This window comes from Pygoscelis adeliae, unplaced genomic scaffold (genome assembly GCF_000699105.1).
Source record: "Pygoscelis adeliae isolate BGI_AS28 unplaced genomic scaffold, ASM69910v1 Scaffold45, whole genome shotgun sequence".
In the NCBI taxonomy this organism is placed as follows: domain Eukaryota; kingdom Metazoa; phylum Chordata; class Aves; order Sphenisciformes; family Spheniscidae; genus Pygoscelis; species Pygoscelis adeliae.
In genome coordinates, this window is record NW_008825114.1 from 7,018,064 (window position 1) to 7,045,265 (window position 27,202).

Genomic DNA, 27,202 nt, shown 5'->3' on the forward strand with positions numbered 1-27,202 from the left:
CAGCAATGGGTTTAACAGAAAAGTAATGTTATGAAATCATTCAGGATACTTTAACAACTGTTTTAAAACAAATTGATAGCAGTTACAGCATGCTGAAGGCAATTACTGGCCCAAAGTCAACTGCTCGTGAACCACTGTTGTAAGTTAACCCCAACAAAGGCTGGTCACCCAACATCCCCTTAGCAAATGACAAGTTTTTGTTTCCAGAAGCCTTAAAATGAAAACAAAACCAACCTTGGAATTTGTCTCAATACAAACACTTGTCTTGGTCTAACTTCTTTATTATTGTTATTATTTTGTGATTAAGAATGGAATCCAAGGAAGAGATAAAAAAGCTGCTCCTCAAGCCTTAGGAGAGATGTTCTTGATTTATCCATTTTACTACTACAAAAATTTATTTATTGGTATCTACAAATGCAAATGGAAAAATTGAACTCTCTCACGCATTTTTCCTTACTCAGGCACCTCTTTTAATGCCCATGAAGACAGCAAAATCTAGTTTCAAACCTAAGCCCCTTATTTCTTTCAATTCTTCTTGAATACTCTCCTGCTGCAGAGAAAGCAATAAAATTCAACAACCTTCTGTGCCACGAGTTCTCTCTTTTAGAGACTGAAATAAATTTTTCTTCCTATTAGCCTCATGCAGAAGTTCAGAAAGTGGCCCTGAGCCCATGTATCAGCTGTAACTGTATGGCTGACAGAGTACAGTGACTCTAGGATCATTTAACCTATTATCAACACCTTCTGAAGATCTAAGAAATGAAAGGATGAGAACAATCAGCAGGATAAACAACTTCAGCTGATGAATTTTAGACTATGAAACTAATTGGATTTGTGGCAAATAGTGCACACTGTGACAACTGTCTTTGCTACCTAAAGAGGCACAACAAAGCAAAAGTTTTACCATCCTCCTTTTGCTGATTAGGGTATTACTGTCTACTGGAGAGGTGCTTTGGTGGTTTTTGTACTGACAATGAGGACAGAAACCCATACAAATGTTGCCAGTTTCAGACTAAACTACTTTTTATTGGCTCCAATACTGTGGATCCTAATGTGCCAGGCCAGGATCTGTCCTCCTTCGTAACATATAATAGCATAAACTTGAATGGGTGTAGGCACACAACTTCATCTCTCTCAGACCAGCCAAGGTCTTACTGACTAATCTTCACTTCTGATGTTATTGTTGAAAAGGACAGACCTGCTCTTTCCTCTCCAGCCCCCAAAACCAATGCACTGGTACTCGTTCCCACTGTGCCAGCAACAGTTTCCCTGTGTTCAGCCAACCAGGTACAAAAGAGCTGATAAAACTACAAGTCTTCAGCAAAAAAAAAGATTCACATAAGCACTAATGTCAGTCTGTGCTGAATGACAGAATTCAGCTGAATTAAAAAAAAATCACACCCTCACAGCATAAAACAAATTGGGTAGGGCTTATGTTTGTCTTTCTAGTGGCTGCAGCAGGACAAGTGAAGTCTGAACTAGCAAAAAGCCCACCTCCTCAAAATTAATGTGTCATCTCCTCCTGAAAACATATCAATGGACACTGACACTGAATTTATGCTAGCTCAGTGCTTTGTGCCATATGGCCAGCACACCCTTGTCTTGGTAGTGAGACCCCTGGATTTCTCTCCAATCCACAACCAGAATCAGGTACAGTGTCTCCCCACTCTAGGTTTTCAACAAGTTAGTTCAGGACAGAAAAGCAAGACTGTCGCACAAATTCAGGTTAAACTGTACCTTATGTAGATACTGAGAAGGAAAGCGTGAAACTATATAATTAAGTATAATGTAAATTACAATTCCTGCAGCCATGCAAACTGAGAAATTGCCCATTCCCTGTACTACTGCCCCAGAGTGCCAGTATTTCAAAGCAGGTAGGGACGTTTCTCTTCCACCTACAACCAGTTGTCTTTTAAATGGGAACAGAGCAGCAAAGGGAAAAGAGCTGCATTTCAGGAAGAGATGTACTGGGGATAAAGTGCTCCAGGAGATGTCCCACAGTTTCTAAACTGTTGAGACAAAAAGCCTTCCAGACAGACTCTGCTAGACCCAGCTCCACATTCAACAAATGGGATCACCCTACCTCTTTAGATTGCTCTCCATCCAAGTAATAGATTGGCAAATAATAGAGGCGTTTATTGTAATGACTTTGTTATTTTCACCTCAAACTACAAAATTCCCTCACTGTATCTCATAATGCTTAGGTAATTCCACCTTTACTATTCCCACATTTTTTATTTTAGTCAGTCTGCCTTGCTCTCCAAAATATGACCATATACAAAATGAAACTTAATTCTTCCTCCTGTCTACTGCCTCTCCACAGTTTTATCCCTGCATATAAAAGCTTAAATTGTCTTCATTCTGATGAAACATACCTTTGCCCCTTTTTGTCAAAAGTAACTACATATTTTCTCTATATTTGTCATATGGTGTTGCTTAAAGGCCTGTAGAGATAAAAAATTATATGCGGAGTCATAAAGCGTAACAACAGGTTAAAGGATGAAAACAGAATATAATACAGAACACAGTAAGGCATATGGAATATCTGCTTCACCGATAAATATTCTAGCACTAGATGTGCTGTCTCATTAATTACTGTTCTCTACAGATGGGTCTTCCACTCACTCTGTATCACTCCAAGCTGAAATCCTTTTTCAAAGTAGCAAAATAAATGAGAACTTAAATGCTTTCAAATCGGGTATTAAGTTTGTGCATGACCCCACGAATGTACTAGGTAGGATTTTAACATTGCTTTTCCTACAGATAATAACTTTCAGGCTAGTTCTGTAAAATTTAAATTTGTTCTTTTCACAAAAGAAAGGTGTTGATCAGACACACTATGTATGTAAAGGCAGTTTACATTCAGATAACAAAAACCCAACTGAACTGAAGCTATTTAACAACTGTGCAAGTTAGGGACAAGGCTACTGAAAGGATTGGAAAAGTCTGTCCTTTAAAAAAAAAGAAAAAAAAAATCCAGGGATGACAAAAATATAGGTACTATCATTCCAGAAAGTATATTATGCATTGCTCAATAATTATTTCCATTAGAGTGTGACGGTTGTAAATGGCTGGCAAACCTAACAAACCACTGATGTGACGGTAAAGGATTGGTTCCGAATACACAGTGCACAAAGACTTCAGATATGGTAAATAGGTTTATTCTTTTAAACAAGTTTTCTTGTATTTTCTCCGTATTTGTATGGGACTATTAATGACAGAAAACAAATCATTTAGCAAACCATGAGCAGAGAGGAACCGAGTGGGACGCAGGCTTCATTTAATTTAATAGAAGTTCCCCTCTACTCTTGTTCACAAAGTCATTTTCCCATTCTTCTTTTAACTCTCAATTGTTCTTTACCAAGTCTTTATGCATTCCCCACAAGCAGCTCATGAAAAATGTAACTAACATTTTTGCCTTCTTTAAAAGTAGACATCCTAGGGATGTCCTTTAGGACTGTGTGGATGTAAACTTTGTCCTTGTTTATCTATTCTCCCTTTTTATAACTCATTTTATCGCAGCTGAAGTTTGGCCTATGAACTTTCTGGGGAAAAGATGGTGATTCTTCCAGCAGACATCTGCCTTATTGCAGGTGCTATAAAGCAATGAAAAAAAAATGAACTCTGCCTCAGCAACTCCACCTCATTATCACTCTGGAAGGCAAGATGATGTTTGCTTTCTTTCACCTTCTGTACTGCTGTCATTCAAACAGATTTTAAAATCTGCCTAATGAAATGGCAGAGATACCTAGTATTCACAGTTCTGTGTAAGAAATGGGGAGAAAAAGACATGTGAGCAGAAGCCACCACTGATTAACACTGCTTTGCAGCCATGCTTCCCACAACGTAGCTGCCATTAGTTAATTTCTACTACTGCCTGTGGAGAAGCCTGCTCTCAACTCCCTCACCAGCCCACTCTGCTGCTTGGTGGGACTTAATGAACTGGACTGGTGTAGAATAGCTGCCTTCCTTCAGGCAGCTTTCTCAGTGAAGTAAAAAAAAAAAAAAAAAGAAAGAAATCCACAGGGTCTCACTTGGTCAAAACGATTCAAGCCACATGGGTTAGGCCAGATGTGAATTTTCTACTACAAGTAAGTATTTGTTCTTCAGTTAAAGTACCAGGAATCCATGCACACTATCACTCCCATGCAAACACAGTTTATCTTTTCCAGACTCCTGAAAAGATACTAAGCCTCCATAAATTGCGTAAACCCTTAAGCCAAACCACCTGAAGAGAGTGACTGTTGAAAAACAGTATGTCTTCTTCAAGGAACATTTAAAAAGAGCTCTCTTTGAACATTAGGCAGTTGCAATTAGATTCAAGATGTACATGTGGTAATTGCCTAGTCTGTTGCTTCTGTACTAGAGCCCTCTCGCCTTTGAGTGCCTGCTCTGCTTACAGTCCCACTGAAACAACGCTTCTTGCAGCTGCTTCTGCTGAAGCTTTACAGCTTCACTCTTCTTTCAGTTCACACAGTTTTTGTCTCTATCAAATGTTTGCCCAGCTGCTGCAGGTCACACTTCATGAAGCTGGACTTCTGCCCATCACCCTCACCTCTGGACCTTGCTGCTGCGGGGGGTGGAGTCTAGGGGGGGGCAGTGAATGGCTATTACTAAGTTGTTCTTTCTTCCTACAGAACAAAATTACCTTAGTGCCGCTAGTCTGCTTTGTAAGAAGCAACTGTGACCTTGAGAGGAAAACTCTACCCGATGTTTTTCTTATAGTAACGCAATCTGTAACTCAACCAGAAAGACAGACAGGTATTTATTTGTACAATGCAGATGTAATTAGAAATGGTCCCACAGACCTAGAAAAATAAAGGTCTGCAGCAAAGAATAGAAATATCCAGGGTGTATCTCTTCTTTCAGAAAGCTGAAATTATACTGGTCTATGCTATGTTCTTTTATCATTCTTTTTCTCTGCACCCTACAGTAGTACAAACTAATGCAGCACCACGTGCTGCTTTATATAGTGTTGGCTGTGTTTTCTAAATTATACATATCAATAGCTGTGCTATTAAAATATAAACAGTAGACCTTATCTTTTTCTGGCGTACTATGCTGAATGCCAGCATAAATGCTAGATCATTAAACAAGTGCAACTGATAATACTGTATCTTTCTTTTTTCCTCTTTATATAATTACTGTTTAAAGTTGGTGAAAGTAGTTTTCTTGTAGTCCTTTGAATAATTTTAACAACTTTCTCGGGATGCTCTCCCAGGAAACAGTTAAGACATCCGCACATTAGATTCTTCCAGCTCAACTGCTAACAGAATGATTTTCTGACCCAAGCTGAATGTGATCTCCCCTAATTTTCCAAAACTGGATTCAGGTGACTCCATGGCTTTCAATTCATTTTTCCTCCATTTGAAAACATTTATGCTGAAGTTTCAGGAGTAGCCATGAATCCAAGTGCTTTGGTTCTTCTGTCTCTCTGAGAAAAGAATTTGAGACCTGTAAGTTTGGTAGCAGCCATTACTCCAGGCAAAGCCACTAAAGATAGTCATTTGAGTATCTTTGCAGATGTACGAAGTGCTCAAAAGTCTGCCATTGAAAGCATAGGGCCCAGTGCAGCAAGAACTCCAGTAGCGAACTTTCAATGTCTGCGAGAGTAAGTACCCTACGTGCAGACATTAGACACAGGGTATAAGCCAATGCCAAAAGTGATGCAGCAATGCTGCTTGTACATGTTTGCAAGCTCTAATAGGTAGATGGTTTCCTTTATTCAGGCAAATTCCCTTTGCTCCTGGGCAAAGTGACTCACACTTATGATAGGCAGTTTTGAACAGGTTACATAAAGTGCTTGTAATACACTAAGCGGAAGAGCCACAAGATATGTAATAACAAGAAACAAAGTCTAATTGTATATGTGTGTGGCAGCCTTTAGATTACAAGTAGAGATTTTGGTAATCTAATAGCAGGTTTCCACAAGTACACTATATATATATATATATATATTTTGCTATCTCTGCTTTGTTTTCTGGTGTGATTTTCTTCTACATGCTTAATGTGCTTTGACAGACCTGTCTGTGCCCTGTTCTTGCCATCATCCTAGTATCAAGCATCAGGATGCTACTGAAATCTGTTTTCTCAGGAAGCAGATTTAGGGACTACTGTGTGATTGATGACATCGCAATGCAAAAGCTGCATGTGTGTCAGCAGCTTCTCACAACAAAGTCTGGAAAATATCAGGAGGAAATGAAAAACAGTGGCTATTGCATACTCCAGATTTCAGTGACAAGACTGTGATGGATATCCAAGAGAAGCTACAGTCTGGTAACTGCATTTTGTTGCCAGGTTCCCTTGCTACTTTGCTTAGCATCTTCACTCATGAAATGAGCAAATAACCACAGCTTCTCTCCACCCCACCTGCCCCCGCCATGTTTCTTTCTTTCTGAAAAAAAACAAACAAAAAAAAACCCCAAACCAAACCAACTCAAAACCAAACCAACCAACCAAAAAAACCCCACCCTCAAAGAGCTGGCCACAGTTTGCATAATTTAAGATTTCTTTGATCTCAAAGTTATTTGAATCCTCTGCCCTAAAAGCTGCATTCAACATATATCTGTGAAGTTTCTCTTCCATTAACTAAGTTCTTTGATTAGAGTGATTGAAATTTTTTAAGGATATTCACACTGTAAACTTAGCAACTCCTTGAAATTTACAGATAAAGAGAAAACCCAGGAGGAGTTTCAGAGATTATAACGCTTGTAGCAAATGACTGCAACTGAACAGCCCAATAGACCCACCTTAAATAACACCACCATCGCATAAAGAGAGGATATGCAAGGGAAGGTTGTGGTTTTCAGAAGAAAACAAAACCAAAAAAACCCCAGAAAGTTGTTTTCCATCACCCCTCAAGGACTTTGACTATAGACAATTAAAAGCCAGAAGAGCATTTATGTCAGATTGCAGTGGCAGAAAAACTAAAAGCTTAAAAAAAAAAAAATTAGACCTGAATGAAGAAGCATGATTCATAATAGAAACTGTGCCACTGTCTTGGTCTAGTTACGCATTTCAGAGCCTGAAAGGATGTTGTAGCAATGCTCGTGCAAGGCCTCATACAAGGTTTTACTAATGTAAGACATTTCCTTGGAGCACCAAGGTGTTTACGTTCATGCAGCTGGCAAGTCAGATTTTCTTCTGCCAGGGAAGTGGGCCAAAACTTCACTACTGTAGGAAATTCAAGAAATGCAGATTTAATTAATTCAGATAAAGATGTTGCCTACCTCTATTTTAGCTGAGCTGAACAAAATTGTAAAGAAAATATTGGAAGAATCTAAAGTCCCAGAAATGCAACTGATATGCCTACAGATTACTTATTATTCTGGAAAGCTTCATCCTGGATGAAGTCAGAGATGCTCTCTTGGAGAAAGTTTGTTTTTACCCGATGGAGGTGAACTTAAAAACAATGAAAAACAGTCAGTACTACAGATGTTTGTTATATATGGATAGCTCTTATAACTAATCTACATAGATTCAGACACCTTTGGAACATACTGCTACTGCACAGCAAAGATATCAGGAGTCAGAAATAAACTTTTCCATTATAAACAAGATTCCTTTTTCCCCCAGGATGAACAGGCAAGTAATCCCTTTGGGAACTCTCCAAGGCCAAACTATGCTAAAGAGTTACAGCAGGCCAAAATACACTGATGCATACACACAGAGGAAGGACAAGCACATTTTGAGGACTGCCCATTTTCACCAGTGAATGGTTCAGATACTTCTTCTTAACACAGAGCTACAAACTAATTTATCACAGCTAACTAGTCCTCAGAGATGAGGTACGCTAGATGAGAACATCACCTTCAGCAGTGCACACCCTGACAGTATGAACAGCGTGCAAAAGGCAGAATTACAGAACAACGATGGAACAGAAGAGGGAGTGGATTAAGGAGTCTTTCGTTCCCACTCATTCTGCATCTGCAACTGAGTCCCACGTCACTAGCTGCAACTGCAGCTGTATGTCCTTTCCACATTAGTCAGTCCCATCCAGTCCAGCTGCTACTCAAAGCAGTATCTACATCATCTGCTCCAGAGTCTTCAGAAGTAAGGGGGCGTGAACCACAAGGAAAACAATGTGAAGGTTTTCCACATGCCCCAGCAGAAGATTGTTTTTCTTCAAACAGCCATTAGAAGTAAATTGTTTTCTGATGGAAATGGGGTTTAGTAAGCCATCACTCATCTCTATATCAATGGGACAGGTTGTATTGGCTAAGGTAAGCAGTTTCATTTACACTAGATTAAAAAAACCTTTATCTCCAAGACAAAAATACTGATTTTTTACACTTGCATAAAACAGATTGATTAAAAAAAATGTTCAAGTATTTGCAATTATTTTTTCTAATTTTCCCCCAGGTTTCTCTTACGAAACAATTCACAAGACTTAATAAGGTATATTTACATTTCCAGATCAAGCAACTAAAACAGTGCTTAATATATATTGATTAGTTGGGCTTATTTCTCATTGGATCTAGCACAAGGAAAATGCCTCTGAAGCCAAGAGATTTATTTAATTTTCTCTTACAGGTCACTGGATTTTACATCACAAAGCAGACGTTTTCCATGCATCGCTTTTCCTGCTTGTATGTAATTTTTATTTATATATGTGACTAAAGCTCCACAGACATAATTTTTGCATGCTATTATGGAAGATGAATGGACAGAAGGTACAATTAGGCAAAATGAAAAATTGTTTAAAGCAAAAAGCTATTTTGCTTTTTAGATCAGATTGAGGATTGCTCCCCCTCACCCCCCACCCCATGCAAGGAAAACGTAACCTTTCAGCAGGGCAGTATTAGTGCATCCCTTATCCCCAGAGATTTAATTTTATTTTGGGCATTATGAACATTCCAGCATACATTTGAGTATCATGTATGTTTTGCCACAAAGTGACTGCAGAGACTGAAGCAGCAAGCCCCTTTGCAATTGCTGGGAGAGGAAAAACAGGCACACTGGCATTTTGCTCTGTGAGAAGATAAAGAGCCCAAGGAATATTTTAAACTTAAGACCAAACCACACAGCTCATGACAGAGTTACTGTTACCAAGTCGTCATGTGGAACCAGTGGGTCCCACAAGAGGAGACAATGGCAGGATGACATTAACTCTGCCTTCACTAATCTCTCTGCTTTGCAAGGGTGACCTTTTACCTGGGGTGGAGTTGAGACTGCAACTGTCATCACATTTCAGGATGATTATCTCCCAGAATTATCACTAGAAATCCCTTGAATTACCCACATAAAACTTGACATTACAAAACTTTTCTAATGTCTGTGTTTCTGAACTATGTGCTAGTTACTCATTCTGCTTCCAGCTATACTGTTGCTCCATTGAAACCCTGCATGCCCACACCTCATGACACAACTTCTTTGGCTACCAGACCTTTTCAGGGGAGCATATCACTGGTAAGAATATTCCAGGTCAAAGATACACACCAGTACCACAGGTCCCATGCCACAGAGTCCTTCATAAATTTACGCAGTCCCATCTTTAACAACAGTTATAGGGCTGCCCTACATTAGACGTCAAACCAGAGCAGAGTAAAAACCAGAACTGCCACAATTCAATTCAAGGTACTGTCCTGCTTTTCTAAACTGAACAGCACAAGCTTCTTCACCTTTATTATGGTTTGTTTGGGGTTTTTTTTTTTTTTTTTTAAAGTGGAAATGAAGCCTCTGAGCAATGAGAATGGGTTAGCAAGCACGGTCTGACCTCAGAACTGCATGAGTATCTCACCGAAGTGCTTCCACTGCAATCAAGGGCAGTGGTAGATGGGAACAGAAACTGCCCAAGTAGCTGAAAAAGCACCAGCTGAGGAAACAAGTTCTTCCCCAGCCCAGATTTCTGGAGAAAGTGACACAGAAAGTCACAGGTCAGAACTGCAAGTATTTTCCAGCCAAACAAACCAAGTGCAACAACGCATGACTGGAGAACTGTAAATGCAATACCTGTATAAAAGAGCGAATAAAAGTGACGTGGGCAATAAAAGGCGGGTCTTAACTGTAAACAAGATTTCAACAGAGCAAGTCCTCCTTGTGAAAGTTACCTAAAAATATGGAATTAAATGGGAAATGGCATGAAATGCCTCTGTCAAACACAGGTCGTGCCAGGCTCACCCTGTAATCAACTTTCTACACATATGCAGTTGATTCCTCTGGACTTCTGTAAAAAAATATGAAACAATGTTACATGGAATATCTGGGGAAGGTGAGAATTAACAGAAAGTGCAAGGTTTGTAAGGAATTTGGCTTAAGACGAAAGATATATTGTTAAAAGTGAAACCATCAGGCAAAGACATGCTACCAGTAAGCCCTGAATGGATAAATTTTGGGGTCAGAATTTATTAATTTTTTTCATTAACTTTATCACAAAAAGCAGGAGTATAATGATAATATTTGGTGATAACACTAAACTATGGGGCATATGCAACACAGGATCTTGAACACAGAACAACTGAGGGTATAAGTATAAGAAAAGGAATTAAACTGGCGGCAGATACAAGTACAGGTGGTTCAGGGGAAAGGGCAGAATTTGGAGATGATAGTCACTGTGATCTCCCAATGCGATGTGGTCGTGAATTCTAAGTTTTGTCAGAGATGTATTTCCAGTAAATACACAGAACAATTTGTGCCATGGTGAGAAGTCTTTACAAGGCTTCCTCTGGAATACTGTGAATTTAGAGTTGAACAGGAACAGAGAAGAGCATGTAGGATGACTGGGGGGAATGGAAACTCACCTGTGGTGGGACTACCATGATTTGTCTTGTCTAGTCTAGCAATATAAAACTGCAGAAGTGTCTACCTCAGGCACTGAACTTTTCTTCCTTTCTCGTACTAAATGTCAAGAACAATTTAGACTTCAATATTTTAAAGTCATAAGCTCAAAGACTGAAGATAACCTATATCAAAAACCCCTATATCTATATTAAAAAAAAAAAGGCATTTTCTCAAACATTATGTCCTTTCATTTCTAAGAAAATTATCTGGAATGTTAAGGCCACCCAGATACTGAAAACGTAGCTGCCAACAAAAGGGGTGGGAAAAGAAATAGTAGCTTATTATTCTCCTTGATTTCACCAGCAGTGCTGTAGGCAACACTCAAAAATAAAAAAACCTAACTCATAATATATACTGTAGGGGCATGTGGATCTCTGTGCTAGATAACAAAAATTAAGAAAAAAAATCACCAATTCTTTGAGGTGATCCGTCAAGAAAATTATCAAATCCAGCAGCTAACAATTTGGTTGTGTAAATATGTATAGAAAAATGTGCATTTTTAGCTCCCCTTAGTTATCAACAGTGCTAGGTGGACCTAAATAATGCTGGTCCCAGACAATCAGCAACAGAAAAACAAAAACAAAACCAGAATCAGCTACTGTTACAACATCTAAATAGGCCTATGCTGCTACCGTTGATGCATGCTCTTACATTAAATATGTCCTCTCTTAAACAAGTTTTCTTTTTTAAAAAACAAAGCAAACAGAAAGTGTACTGTTTGGCAAAGCACTGAGGAGGTGGTAGGGTTGGTTTGTAGTCCAGACATATCGTATAAACATTCAAAGCATTTGGGAACTTACTGTACTAAATTTCTGACAATGGTGTTTATGCCCAGAGGTGTATCTGTTGCTAAGAGCAAAGAATTTCCATCAATCCAGCAAGACTGTATACTTTAAAGCTGTACTGAACAGGCTTTCAAATAGTCAGCTCTGCAGTGGGTAGAAATGTCTTATGATTTCACAGAAGGAATAAAGTACTTTCAAAAAATCCATGGAACGTGTTTTGTTTGTTCTCCTATTTAGTCAGTTCTGAAATATATTTCACTTACAGCAGGTTTTAATTACCAATACGAAGGGAAAAACATGTAATGAAAAGGTTGTAAGTCTTATTTACCTTCTTATATGTTTTCTCTTCACTTGACTTTCCAGCAGTAACATCTCCATTTTCAGTAACAGACGACATCTAACAACAGAAGCTTAAGTTATAAACAAAGTAGTTGCTTTAGAAAAGTAAGTGTTCAGAAAACATCATATAATGTTATCCATTTTTTGCTAAATTTAAACTTTTTAGAGGACAGCAAGTCACCAAGATCAGTGACATATCTAGGATATTCCTAGAAGGATTTTCCGAGCAGACTAAAAAGACAGCACTGCCCCAGGCATATGTCCAGCGTATGACTGATTCTACATGACCCTCTACTTCTTTTTCCCCACACCAGTATGCAGGTCCACAGGAAGACATTGCAGTGAAATCTTGCTCCTCAGCAGACTGCATGAGATGATCTTGAAAGGTACAATAATGAGCAAAACTATGAAGCTCATAGTTTTGTGAGAAGCCAGATATTCAGTGAGATGTCTCAGAGGTCCAAGGCCTTTGGCTGCATTGACACACTGTATTTTCTCAAAGGAGCAAGGAGATACTTGACATTGCATCTTAACACAACTGTAAAGCAATGCTAGATCAAGAATAAACCACTAAGTTAGAGACCCCTTAGGTCAGACACTCTAAGCGTGGCTGCCAAAGTGAATAAAAAAAAAGCTACAAGGACATGTTTTAAAATCCTTCTACATTTTGCCAACACTTTCACAATGGAAGTATACATACCCTTATGAACAACAGGACGAGTCATCTGGAGCTGAGAGAGAAGATCAAGCCATTGGTATTGTTAATGTTTTCTAGAACCTATTAAAAGAAAAATCTGTTATCACTATGCCATCACAAATTTACATCTCTCAGTATAGCTTTAGATTTCCTTTTTCTACTACTCTTCAGCCCAAGCAAGAATCATTTCAAATAACTTGGTTACTAATGGGTCATTTAATGTACTTAGAAACTAGCAATACTACACAGGATAGAATCAGTGCAGTCTAATTTCCCTTTGCCCTAGACATTTCACTACTGTGGCACAAGCAATCCTACAATAAAACGTTTATGTGGAACAGTAGACATACATGCTCTGGAGTGTTGTGTAATTACATGCTCTCTTCCATGAGGGCTTTATACTAAACCTTATAATCTCCACTCACTTGGGATAGGCCATATTTATTTCCACCAAAGCCAAAAAGATAAGCAATAGGAGTGACAGTTTGGAGGACTGCACACTGAATAGTCGTAGATAACAAACTCACTTTGGAAGTTTTCCATAATGGTAGTTACTATCAGCATAATTTCTGCGAGTAGTCTTGCTGAGGTGAGCTATTTCATAGTTAAAATGGTTTGACTAAACATATGAGAAAATATTCCATAATCAAATATTATTTGATACTTCTTTGGAGTCAGCTCTCCCTCCCATCCTCCACATCTGTTTGAAGCCACATCAGTAAAGCTATTCTTCAATTTAATTTCTCAACCACACCAGAAGAAAAAAAAATCTATTTTGTCTTTAATCAGTACAAATAGCATCTTGTGCATAACTAAAAATTGATTTAAAAAAAAAAGTATTCCCAGGCTTCATTCACTGAATTTAATTATCCAGTAATCTGAAAAGTACACATAACACCAGTAAGAAACCTTTTCATAAAAGGCTTCAAAACAGTATTTTCCTCCTCTTCAGAGAGGCAGACTATGAATTGCACCTGAGACAAAAAAAAGGACAACAAATAGAAACCTGGATTTTCTGAGGACAAAACAATGCCTCCTTAGAAAAAAACTCTTCTAACATTACAAACCAGTATTTTCCTACTGCAGCTAGCTGCATTCTTCATTGTAGCCTTCATGCAATTAGTGTATCTTAATCAATAATTACTTTACTTGGATGTGCATTAGCATCATCCTACACATGAAACTCCTACTTAAAGGCAGTTTTGATAGCTTTTAAAACTGAGTGTAGTTCATCTAGCTATACTTACCTATACTCACACATTTAATATTAATTAATACTGATCCATGCTTGTAACTCTATCAGTACACAAACACAGACATCAAGAACTTCTGTTAAAACAGCTTTTGTAGGAAAAGAAATGTCATTTTAATCACTAGTAGGAGGAAGACTGTTTAGTCAACTGATTCATGGGTAAAACCACCAAAAACCTCCAAACTGGTGTTCTCCACACATCCCCAAGACTATCAATACAATAAGACGTTCTACTACTCCCAAGACTTCCTAAAATATGATCATACATACTCAGCAAAAGCCAAATATGAATGCAACATGAGAACTCCCTTTCAGTAAGAAGTTAGCGGAAGAATGCTTCCATGCCAGACATGGAAGCAAAGACTGTTTGTTCCTAGCATAGTCAGACAAATTATTCAAGAACACTTTATTCATGTGAAAATACACCCCTGTAATATTGCCAAGGATAGGAAAACAGACAATGAGGTCCCAAATTCAGTAATTACCAAGTACAAAAACTCATACACCATGAAGAAGGTAATTTTTTCCTATCTATGGCAGTTTGTTTCATTCCTAGATGCATCTAGAATAGAATTATTTCAGTTACTAATCTTTTGAGAAACAGAGCACACAGCTCTAACTTAACGGGTTGTGTTAAACATCTTACATGATCTTCACTGTGACAACCGTCTCCTAATCCATGCTAATAATTTTTTGCAAAGCAAGTATTATTTCGTGTATTTTCTCCCTGCTCTGCAGCTACTGGAATGGTACAGGGTGCCTTCTCACGTGCTTTATATTGTGCATAGCAAGAGCTACTGTCTCAGTTTGCTGAGGTTTAACAGTACAAAGACAGGTCAAAACTTACATACAGTCTTGGACCTACTTCCAGGATAAGCTACAACTACTTATTTATTTATTACAATAGCAGGAAACTACCATAACTAAAGCATTGGATCTCTGCATGTATCTGACAAAGGGCAGGCTCACAATAAAGTAAGACTCGGGGGGTGGGGGTGGGTGGCGTGGGAGGGTGAGGTAGAGGAGGAAAATATTTAGTCTCAAAAATACTGTAGGTATTCAGTGAAAGACTGGGCTATAAAAGATCTCCTGTTTAGCTTAGATGCCACATATCCCATCTAATGACAAAAAAGAGAAACATTAAAGTCCGGTAGAAATTTAAAGAGTATTTTTCCCAAATGCTCTTGAAGAGTCAATGTTTTGGTCATGAGCCTTATTCGCAGCAAAAACTAGTGTGACCTGTTCAGTTCCTGAGACACAAGTCTACAGCCTTCAACTCCAACTTTCTGCTCAGAACATCTCCTTGTCCTAAATGCAGACTTAAAAGAATCACACCTACTCAATATATGCTTCAACCTTTAATCGAAAAAATCTATGTTTTACAGTTTAGTTTCTCACACTGGAATTGTTGAATCGTATGCTTCTTCACTAACACAAACTGCAGTTTCCGTGGTTCTGGGAAAAAAGTGCCATATTCATTTTCCTCTAAAACTACAGTGGTGCCTTTTTAAATTTTCTGCCTAGCCAGAAGCCCTCTATATCAGCACCACCCTGCCCACCATGCAGCCAGAGTTTTGAGAACCGAGGTGACAGACAGCAAATGCAAGCTTCCTACCCAGCTTCTCTTTTTTGTTCTTGAATTTTTAATTGCATTTTCCTTATATAGCAGAAATTCACCTTTTACTGACAGCAAAAGGCATTCATTTTGCCAGATTATAAGTAACTATCTGTTTTTACACAACCTTAATTGCTTCAGCCCAGCTCACAGGAACAGCTACTGGTACTAACATTTGAATGGCCTTTCAGCTCAATTTCAAGTGAACTTGAGAATTACCACCAACTTCAATGAAAGCCATCATCCATGACAAACGCTGTCATTAGGTTCCTACAGACCTCATGCATTAATTCATCCAACCAAAGATTAGTTCTGCCTTCTTTCCATTATCAAGAAAACAGTATTTGTTTGAAGAATGCATTTCTTGGCATCTTTAGATCATTTTCTTAAATCATTTTTTAAAAGCACTGATAAAACATGCTATTTAGGAATCACATTACAAATACAAGCCATGTAGCTTCTCACTACAACTGCCACCTTGTCCTGTCTGATAGTTAAAATTTACCTTCTCCCCCCCCCCCCTAGCTTTTGTGAGAGATATCTCCCCAGGTGTACTACTGGCAGGCTTCTACAATGGCTAGTACATTCAGGAAGAGAAACCTTATTTGAAAGAAAATGTATTGCTATCTTTTCACCTGGCATAATCTACCATTTTAAATATGAGGAATAAAAAACAAACAAAAAGCAAACCAAAATGACACTTAAAATTTTCCAGTGGGCACAGGGAAAATACTAGAAGAATACAAGAAGTAATTATGCCTGTTTAAGACCAATAATATACAAATAAAATAGACTCTTTGGTGCACATTTTTCATCTTTAAGAGTCTGAAACACACAACTGGATTTTCAGGAAACACTTTTTTTTTTTTTTTTTGTAAGTGAATGCATTGGGATGGAATACACAATTTTTTAATTAATCCAGAAATTTGGTTCTCATACTTCCATGCATTTCAGATAACCTGTTTATTAGAGATAGCCACTTTCTAATCCTTAAACAGTTCTCTTCCTCCAGGAAGACACAAACCCCCCAGAATGGGGCAGCTGACTCCTCAGAAAAATCACACAGAATCTCATATTAAATTCATTATTAAGGATAATTAAGTTATCAAGGATATTAAGTCAGCAACAGACAAAAAATGGAGATGATCAGAATGATCATTTTATCTGTCCTAAGTAACTGGAAGTTTTCAACACAAGACTGCATTCTTGATGATGGCAGTTTGTCAGCACAACATGTGAAGATGTTGCCAGGCATTTCTAATTCTATAAACAGTATTTATAGTGTATTCCATTAAAAAGAGTCATCAAGTTAAATTCCTTGGTGGCCCTTGTCACTCCTCTGTTACAACTTTAAAGCAGCATCTTTTAGTACAACTATGAAAATCACAGCCATTTCGTTTACTGCAAAACTCACTTTTACTGATAAGATTTGACCGATTATACTTTTCCTTGGGGTAGTTGTGAAAGTAGCTTGACAAGTCAGTTCCTCAATTCACTAAAAGGACTTGCAGATCTATATGGCAACATGTTTCCACCAAACCACTTGGGGGACAGAGTCATACACTGCCAGATTTCAGCTCCAGTGTGAAACTGCAAATCTTCATTACACAGTGATGCGGGAAGGCGAAACACTTCTAAACCAAAAATGCTCCACAGCAGAAGAAATCCATCAACACATATTCATTAATGAAAAACTACTCTCTAAGTACTTGTCCTCTTGTGATCCCCGCCCGCCCCGAGTGCCCCAAAACCATTCACAGTATTCTTGGAGCTATGGAAGAGTAGCTCCAAGATCAAAAGGCACTAATAAAGCTAACTCCCCGACTTCCTTGCCACAATCAAGACTGGAGCTCACACCTTCTGCGGCACTGAACAGACTTCTCTCACAGATGATACATTTATAAAGTCTCCCTCCCATCTGGATTCTCTGCCACCTAATATGATACGTACATCAGCACCTGTTTTCCCAGTTAGATATCATCTCGTCTTGTCTATTTTTCCATGAAACTTGCTGGTACTCTGGACCACTGTCAAATTTAGTCAACAAATTTAGGTCAACCAAAACTGACAATAGCTTTCCCCCTCCCTCTTCAGTAGTAGAATTTGAACAGTAGGATTATTTATAAGATTATTTGCAAAGGAAGGGGCTCGGGACATACAAAACATCCTCTGATACACATACAAATTGCATACGTATATCTTGTTTCCATAGGAAATCAAGTTAAAAATATCAGCATGCTTCTGGGTGTCCCTGGGAACAGGAACTGAACAAGGGACCTCAGAGGTTTTATGCATTGCACTATTTTCAGAACACTCAGGAGGCAGCTGAATTGTTAACGAAAAGTGTGACCTAAATTGTTTTTATTACATTTTAGCTTTTTTACAGAGCTTTTCTTTACACTTTAAAACAATGCTGAGTATAATTTTCATTATTTGCCTTCATTCTGACGTGACCAGACAATGCAGAGTGGTATTTAAGAACCTGCAAGCATTGCTAGGCAGTGTGCCAATAAGCAGATGTAAACAAGTGAAAGGAAGCATAATTTGGTGTAGTGCACAGAGTAAGAAAAGAGGCAACATCCTAGAACGTTCGCAACAGTCATCACAAGTTAACCCCCTTTCCAAAAACCTTATGTCTTTTAATGTCAGTGAACACTCTTTGTACATGAGTGTCTGGACAGTTATATAGCCCTCAAGTAAAAACTGAAGTAATGTATGTGGTCACTCAGTTTTAAGAAAATACATATACAGTTCAGCTATTTATTTTTCTTTTTTTCTCCTCTTTTTCTTTTTTTCTTTTTTTTTTTTTAATAACATCCCAGACACTAGTCTGTGGAATGGATTCACTTCTTTATAGCAGAATTCAGGTGGCCATCTAAGATCAAACATACCTTTATGTCCCCATACCTGAAACATCCAAGGAGTAAAAGCTAGTATATATTTTTAAACCAATACATCCTGAAAATGAAGCCAACATTTACATTTTGCAATGCACTGGACAATCATTAGAAATTTTGAAAAAGCTTCAAATCTGAAAAACTCTTTTTTCCTCTGTGAGTTTTCATATTCAGAACCTCAGTCTGAAAGTCTTTAATCTATCTGATTCCTGTAATGCCCTATTAGCCTATTTAACCTCTACTGTCAACCAGTGTGACTTCCGCTCTTGCCAGAAGTGCTGAAGGATCTCTTATGCCTTTCCAGACACCAACTACAAAAGCAGAGCAAACTTTTTACTGCATCGTAGATACTACTGATTTATCCTGCTAAAAAAGAAAAAAAAATAAAATCTATCTTTTCTGCCTATCTGGCAGAAGAAAAATATATTGTATGAATTGTAAAGGAGAGGAGGAAAAAAGTGAAGGAAAAAAGAACGGTTAGGTCTGTTATCCTGGCAAGTTCCCCTCAGCCCCCCTTGATTATGGAGGTTTTAAGAGTGATTGAAAGTCAAACCTTCTGGGTGAAATTTGTGATAGTACTGCCATTGTATTACTGAACACTGGAAGGGGCTGGTCTTGCTGATTAATGCTAGGATGAACCATTTCAGAGTGAACAGCTGCACCGAGCTAAAAAAAGCAGATCAGAAATTGTATAGCTTGTTATGCCCAGAAAAAAAAAAAGAATTATTCCTAAGGCAACCCTGCTCATATTTTCCAGTTTCAAGCCTCGATTAGCCTATAAATCTAATTATGTTTTTTATTTTGCCTCAAAAATAAGAGGGAGATGGAGATCACAACTAGTATGGAAAGTGATGAAATTCACATCTAAAGTAAAATGGAAAAAAATCTCCTCCTCCTTCTCATGGTCTTCATAACATCAGGACAGCACAAAGGCTACAGAGAAAGCAGCAAGCAAAAAGCATCACAAAACTGCCATTCAGACTGTTCACCTAGTCTAAGTCATCTCAGCTGTTCACACCACCTTTATTTACCTAGCTTAAAAACACACATTAGTTTCAGTGTCCTGCCAGATCTTTTAGGCTCTCAGTAACTAACTCGAGTACAATGCTAAGATTCTGATACGGTTTGATTTCTACAGTGACCCCCTATTTCCAGGAATATGGCACATACTTGATTTTTTTTTTTAAAGTGGTAATAGGAGTACCAATTTTTTTTTAGTTTGCAGGCTGAATTTGAGAAGTAATTTATCAGTTATTTGTATTATAAACTATATATGTTTATATTGTAACACTTTGATTTACTGCAAGAAGTGTCAGATCATCTGTCCTCCTCCTTTAGCTTTCAGAAAGGGAAAACAAATAAAAAGGTAGAACCCTCAGGAAATACCACCTCCAAAGTTTACGAATACTCAGAATACAGTTTGATTACCTGGGAGATTTGACAACTTAAAAGAGTCCTGCCCTCTTCCATTTAAAGTGGTACACCCAATGCATTAACCTGTCCTCTGAGGCGAAACAGATTCCAGAGTCACAGAAAGAGCCACAACAAGAGCACAAGCTATAGCTACATATTATATTTTCTGTAAATCACATTCTTTGTTTTGAAAATAATCTGCTGTGATTTTTCAGATGGAAACTTGCTTACAACAATGGAAATAAAACTGCAAATTTATTAAAGGAATCAAAGTTTAGGAGTCCTTGAAAACGTAGCATACTGTGGTTCTCCAACAAAACACATCCCTTTCCATTTGTAACTTCTGTATTTTTTAAGTTTTGCATCTCACAGGTAACTTGGAAGCCCTCCAGGAAGAAGTGGGTTGGTTTTTTTCCCCTCCATGAATTTCCAAATTCAGAGCTTCATTCTGAGAGTCTTAAATTTATCTGACTCCTCTACTGCCTGCTAGCCTATTTAATCTCTACTGTCAACTGCTGTGTCTTCTGCTTTTCCCAGAAGCACTGAAGGATCTCTCATGTCTTTCTAAACACCAACTGTAAAAGCAGAGCAAACTTTCTACTGTGTAGTAGATGGTGTTCATGTATTAAGAACTATGCGACTTTTCCAAATCACTGATCCCAGAGCAGCAATCAGAAAGAACAAACATTTGATCCCTGACATAACTGACGTTACATTGTGTATTTTGCAGAAACTGCTAACAGGTCCTCCTTTTACAAAGTGAAATGGCCTCATTAATTTCTCATTATTTTGTAACAGGCTGAAAGCATACGAAGTAGAAAGGCTTATTTGTACATAGCCAAAGAAGACTTCCCAATTGCTATTTGTGTTTTCATAATTGAGATTTCATGTGCAACAACAGTAGCTTTTAGAAGACTAGCAATCTTTCTATAAAGCCAATTGGAGTTAGAAATTAATAAAAACAGTCAAGATGGGGTTTTCTTTGAAACAAGTGAAAGAAGGAAACATCTGCACACTATATATAACTGTATGCAATAGAAGAAAATAAAAGTTACGGTATACCACAGGTAGGGGCACAGGTAGAAGACATCGCAGAGTCCAGAATCAGAGCTCTGCTCCTTTACTTTGGCAATTTTCATATGACAATGGTCCTAATGTTACTAACACATCAGATACTGCACTTGAGATAACACCACCAAATAATGCATGCTGCCCAACAAAATACTGCAGCATGTTGGGACAAATGGTTGACTAAGAGCAAAAAGCACAATCAGAGGGAAAATTGTTCTACATTTGCCTTTGACAGTACATGCGAAATTGAATGACAGGGATCATGTAACACAGTGGTCACGATTTTTGGAAGGAAAGCGAGGCAGGCTGCATCACTCACATAATCAGTAGGTAAGATCCAAGGGGAATGAAGACTCATACAAGGGGTAAAGGAGGTCAGTGGAAGTGTTAGTTATTTTCTAAAGCAATGACACAAACAGAGGTGCAAACAATCCCACCTTGCTGGGTGGGGAATATATACAAAAGAGGAATTTGGTCAAACCAACAACTTTAGTGACCTGAAACTCCAGAAAGAATCATACAAAAAAATGGAAAATAGGTCAAATGGATAAAGCTAAGTATAAAAAGCATAGAGTGAACACCCAAGATCAAAAGCAAAAAAGCACAGAACAAATTACTACGATGAGAAATGTGTATGAAACAATAAGAACTTCACAACAGTTGTAACGCTCTACTTTGAGACCTTTATCTTTTCTCTACTCATCCACCTTTTTCCACCTCAACAAAAGCTCAGCCATACTATATTTTTCTTCACCAACTCAAAATTGCTATGCAAACATAATTTTACAACAGAAGCACATAATGAAGAAAGACAATAGAAATTACTTGCTTAGAACAACATTCCAAAAAATATTGTTGAGTGGACAACACACAAAAGCTGTGGTTAAAATAATTCGCGTGCACTTGAACAGATGGCATAATTTGTTCATCAGTTCTCCACAGGCAACTTATAAGTGAAACACCACTGGAAATTATTCAGCCCATTAGCATATTAGCATGTAATCAATCACAACAAAGTTTACAGAAGGATATGCTGTGGAAACACTGAGCTCAATGCTGGAGTAGGTTATCATGACCTTCAAGCTCAGCTTTCACTGAATGCTAGCTAAGTTAAGCTTTTAAGCAGCCAGGTTTATCTAAGAAATTCAAGTCTTTAAAATCCCATTTTTGTGTCCATTTGAAGCTGCACTTCCATAGAGCTGCAAGAAGATAGTTGAAGAGCAGAACAGAGTACCTTGGAGGATGTGATAGGCAATATCGGAGATTTTTTGACAGATTAGACAACTGTTTTAAATGTAGTTGGTACTGTCTTGAAGGAAAGGAAAGGTCTGGATACCCTGTCATAATTCTTCCTGGTTTCCGTAGTATCACCATGTACCACTCAGGCTGTGTATCTGCAACAATTTCAGCTGATCCAAGCCGGTGCTGCTATGGTCCTGCCTTCCAAGCATGCATTAGCTGGCATCATTGTTACAGCACCAGTGCTCCTCAGGCCTCAGGAGAACGCACCTAGACAATTAAACTAACAAAAAAGTAACCTACCAAAGAATATTAACCATAACGGCACTCCTTCCAACAGCAAGCGCAGCTTTTACATGGACCCCCCTGAGATTAAGAAGAAACTCAGAAGCTGCATCAGAGAAGAATAGTTCAAAAAACAAGAGTAATACAATAAAATGAAATTCCGAAAACGGTTAAGGAAAGAACTGCTCAGCATGTAAGGAAATAGCTGCTATTTGTCATAGCTGCTGTCTAGTTGTCATCAAACTGAGACAGCCATTTTACAGCCACTAGAGTAGAACCGCACCAAAAGACCTGCTAGTATTTTTAAAAAGTTATTCCATTCTCTGACCACGTGGCTGCTTAAATGTAAAAGTTACTACTGCCCTTATAAGGAACCATATACTTTTGTTCTCCAAGTCAGTCTTCGATGGGCAGACCAGAATGAGCAACTGATTACTTTTTTGCCTGGCAGCAGCCTGACAGTATGCTGAATTTGGCACTCGTCTGAAATTATGAATATACTTGTAGTGTACTTTAAGAAACAAAACCACATCAGCATACATACCTATCCTACTGACATTAAGGAACATGAGGTGTATCTTGGGAAGAAATACGTACAGCTGTTTTAAGGTATGGAAACCTAGCCACAGAATTTTTAAATGGAGATACAAACGTTTTGAAATAAACATTTTTAAGTAGTTATTTACAGCCAAATGATATAAGCAAATAGTTTTCCAACAGTCTTTCACTTGCCAAACCAAATTGAAAAACCTGTCCCTGAACATTTTTGGCAGCAAGAAGTAAAATGAACTCATTACTAAATATTTTTGCCAGTTCCAAAATATGCCATTGTTTTTTAGATGTGGTTTTTACTCCACATTAATTGCACCAATATGAACACCATTATATAAAAAAATGCAATTTCATAAACAATATATAAGCACCACCACAGTCTTTCTCCCCAAGAAGTTCTCTGCAAATGTCTAGCTGTTTTTTTTTTAATATAATCTAGCTGGAAATATTATGGGAAAATTCATAATCTTAAGCTATCACTATAAGCAAAGGATACATCTGCACATAAATTAGCTTTTTCAATTAAAAAAAGCAAGATAGTGAACACAGTGAGAATGGGACTTAAAACAAAAAGGAGACAGTTCTCCACGAGCAACAAGAGCAAGCAGTGGGTGAGCACTTTGTAGCAGAACTATACACAGCCTGACACCACTGAATTTTAAAGAGAACAGACCAGAACCTGTCAGCTCTTCCAAGGAAAATGAGTGCAAGTTTTCCCACAAATTAAAGAAGACTCTGAATTCTTGAGAGGCCTGAATAAGAATCTCCTTCCTTCACACAGAAGCCTTCTGAAACATAACCCACACCTCTCAATGCATCATTATAACTGGGTTAGAAGCATCATTATGACTAGGTTAGAAAAGGCAAACAGTATTATCTGTAAGTCAGTTAACGGCCCACACCATGGTTTTCAAAAGGTAAAAATACAGCTTTCAGCATTTAGAAATAAAAAAAAAAACATGAATCACGCTTGTTGACTCATGCATACTGTTTTATGAATCATTAACTAGAAAGAGAACAAAATTCCAACAAGATAAAATATAGTCACTGGCTATGAACATTATATAGTTTCCATAACTAAAGTAAAAAAAAAAAAATCAGTTAAATCAATACGTTCTCACAGGAAGAGTGTTCTCACAATTTCAAGTATACAATGTGATACTCCACTTTCTGATATGTCTTACCTGGCATTAATCAGCTGGAATGTCTGATTAAATACCTTTTTCAGCCTATGATTTTACTGGTTACTGGGTTGTTATTTTTTTTAGTCCAAGGTGACATAAATCAGTATGCTGAACAGCACATGTGTTTAAATGTATTTATAGAAAATTGCCTTTCAATAGTTGCTGTTAGCAGCGTACACTCACTACCCCCTGAACCTCTCGCTTTTGTGTCTTGTTCCCAGGAGTAAGCAGCCTCACAATTAGCTACGTAAGAGTAAAGGAATACTCATTATATTTTGGACTAGCTAGCTATGCTTTTACTTTATAGCACATAAAGAGACTGGTCTTCGGTTTTGCTTGCAATGTGATACCATTGTAAGAGCACGGAACTGCAGCCCTGCACTAGTTACTAATGACCACCAAATAAAGGGCATGAAAATAGCGGGAAAAATAAAAGCCAGCCAGGCTACCCTGTGTGCTTACCCCTCCTCATCATTCCAGCAGCAAGGATGGCCACAGGACAAAGAGAGATGGCCCCTTCATTGCAGGAGCAGGTGCAGCAGAAGGTCACAAAAATGGTGACAGTGGTGTGAATGCTTTTCTTGCAGAGCACTGTATTATCCACATGCTTGTAAGAGAAGGCCATTAGTTTAAGAAGCATATTAGGAGATCAGCTAAAAATCTTTACTGAGGTGCTCTGGATGGTATGTTTGTGTGTGCATGCAAGTTAGCGTATGCATATACCACAGTGACAGACAGGAAGGCTAGACACTGTAAAGATGTCTCACAAGGCCAGACCAAAGGTGCTGTACCACATTTTAAAAAGCTGCTGTTAACTAACAGTGACTAACACTGGTCTGGCATAAAAGCCAGAAAAACTGGACACTATCCATAACCCCCTTCAAAGCAAATGGCTTTCAGCAGAAAGCACTGGTTTGGAGATAGAGGTCTAAGCTTGCATTTTCGCTCAGGAGGATGAAGGAGTTGCTAGGGTGATGCTAAGTGAGGCTATGACGGACAAAGACACACAGATTTAATCCAGTAGCTGATGGCCAACCACACTCCCCTCACAGGGGTAAAGCGAAGTCCTGCAATGCTTTTTGGTAGATGCTTCACTTTGGAGTTTCTCTGAATCATGGAATTAATAATGAAGTTTTCTAATTAAATAACCCTTGATTACTTGCTCTACCAAACAATTTGCCTGTGTTGGTACACGTGTCTCTGAACAACCTCTTGCATCAATGGGCCCAGCAGGTCCCAAACTCGGCCAGAGTGGTCTCTGCATAGGTTTGGAAGGATCTCCTTCCATACCAGCGAGTTTAAGGTAGCACGGGTATTCTGCATAACAAATACAGCTTCCAAGAGCTGACATGTATCGGGGTGGGTGGATGGAAGAGGAATCTATAGGGGTATTTCATACCTGCATGGAATGTATCTCCGTAAGGATGTGCACCCTTCTTTGCCCAGAAGGAAGCCAAGGGTATTGAAACTCCATCTCTCTGGGCTAGCCTTCACTTTGCTCATTTCCTTTGCTGTGTTTATGTCCTCACAGCAGGAAGAAAACTAAAACTAGCTGAAAAGCATACTTTCTTTCACTTCAAAGACTTTCATGCACAGAACAGACAGGAAGGGTGCAAGTGAACACAGTGAGCAATTTGGGATGGGGAACAAAGAAAAAAAGAGAAAAACAGGCCAGAAGGGGAGGGAGAGACTCAGCAAGAGATTGTGCACAGTTGAACTGGGAGGAAAGGAGGAATGGGAAGCAATAGTGGATGAAGAGCAAGGGAGCCAAAGTAGAAAGGAAATACATGGATAGGAAAGGCTTTCTGCTTTGGTCTATTAAAAACAGGCATTCAGTGCCATTAACTTTTAATACTCAAAAGGATACTAATGGGAGGGGGGAAAAAAATAAAAAAGTCATTAAACAGTTGATAGTATAAAGTTATGTTGTAGGAAAGAGAGCAAAGAAAACAAACTTGATTTTTATCCCTAGGACAATTCAGGTATTTTTGTTCCAACATACAGAAAGGTCAGTTCATTGTGAAGCACAGATATATATGCTTATCTCACAGAAAGGGCCTGAGATATTCAGTCCTGCCCCAATTGCCTGTTGTCAGGCAACTACTACCTATACAAAATGATGTCTATCCATGGTCAGGATCAAGGAGACAGATCAAAACAAACCAACCAGCCAAACCTAAAACGCAGTAGAGCTTAGCTGCAGAGGCAACCATTGTAAATTGCTCCGGCGCTGCAGAAAAGCTGGAAGAGATGTATCTGCAGAGGACCACTGGAGGGGGCCTGTGCAAACAAACCAGAACGGGCTCATGCAGAAGCCTGTTATGGGCCAGCAGACCTGAGCAGCTTGCTACAGTAAATCACATTTGCTTATATCAAGCTACTGTGAAAAGAAAGGATTGTCCTGCCTTGGCTTCATCACTTTCTGATATTTACCACAAACTGTTATTAGGTGGACCACAAACTACAGACAGAAATTTAGCCTTCACAGTCAGTGAAAGATTATATATATATACACACACATATACACACACACTTTTTTTCATATTTTCCTCTACCACTCAATACCAACCTGCAGCTGGTGTACCTGTGTGAGATGTGATTTTTATTACCCTTAACTGTGCAAGATGTGATTTCTGTTACTCTTAACTATGCACATCAGTGCATAACATTGTGATCCCAAACTCTTAAACAGGATTTTTAGTTACACCGCATAATAGGCACGGTGCTGTTATGAAAAATAGTTGCAGTTTTAGACAGCCTAAACAGAGGAAGAGTCCTACACACCTCTCGGAAAGTCTGGAGTCTTCATTAACTCTTCACACCTCTACTAACTATCAAGCCTCCTAATCTTCTTTCAGTAGGCAGTTGAGTATCACTGGCTTGAAGACAACTAATTTATATCCTTTTCTACTGTCGTTTCTTTAATTAAGAGAAAAAAACCCAAAACCAACCACCATATATATGTATCTTTTAGCCACTGCATAGTTTGATGCATCTCTGTGAGGAAGACATCAAGTACAGCAATATTTGCAGATGGATCAATCTAAACTATTACCCGTATGCATAATTTTGGCTAAAACAAAAGCAATCATAC

At 38.4% G+C, this 27,202-nt stretch overlaps 1 protein-coding gene across 2 annotated transcripts in view; it reads right to left on the reverse strand.

The window, feature by feature from the left end:
• Positions 1-12,683, reverse strand: part of PIP5K1B (phosphatidylinositol-4-phosphate 5-kinase, type I, beta) — an 84,031-nt gene extending 71,348 nt beyond the window's left edge. For both annotated transcript variants that reach the window (XM_009328076.1, XM_009328077.1), the window contains exons 1-2: positions 12,604-12,683; positions 11,893-11,961 (exon numbers count right to left, since the gene is read on the reverse strand). In XM_009328076.1, the coding sequence (XP_009326351.1) occupies positions 11,893-11,961 (69 nt within the window). In that variant the 5' untranslated portion in view covers positions 12,604-12,683. The remainder of the gene's footprint in view (positions 1-11,892; positions 11,962-12,603) is intronic.
• Between the last annotated feature and the right edge of the window lie 14,519 nt (positions 12,684-27,202).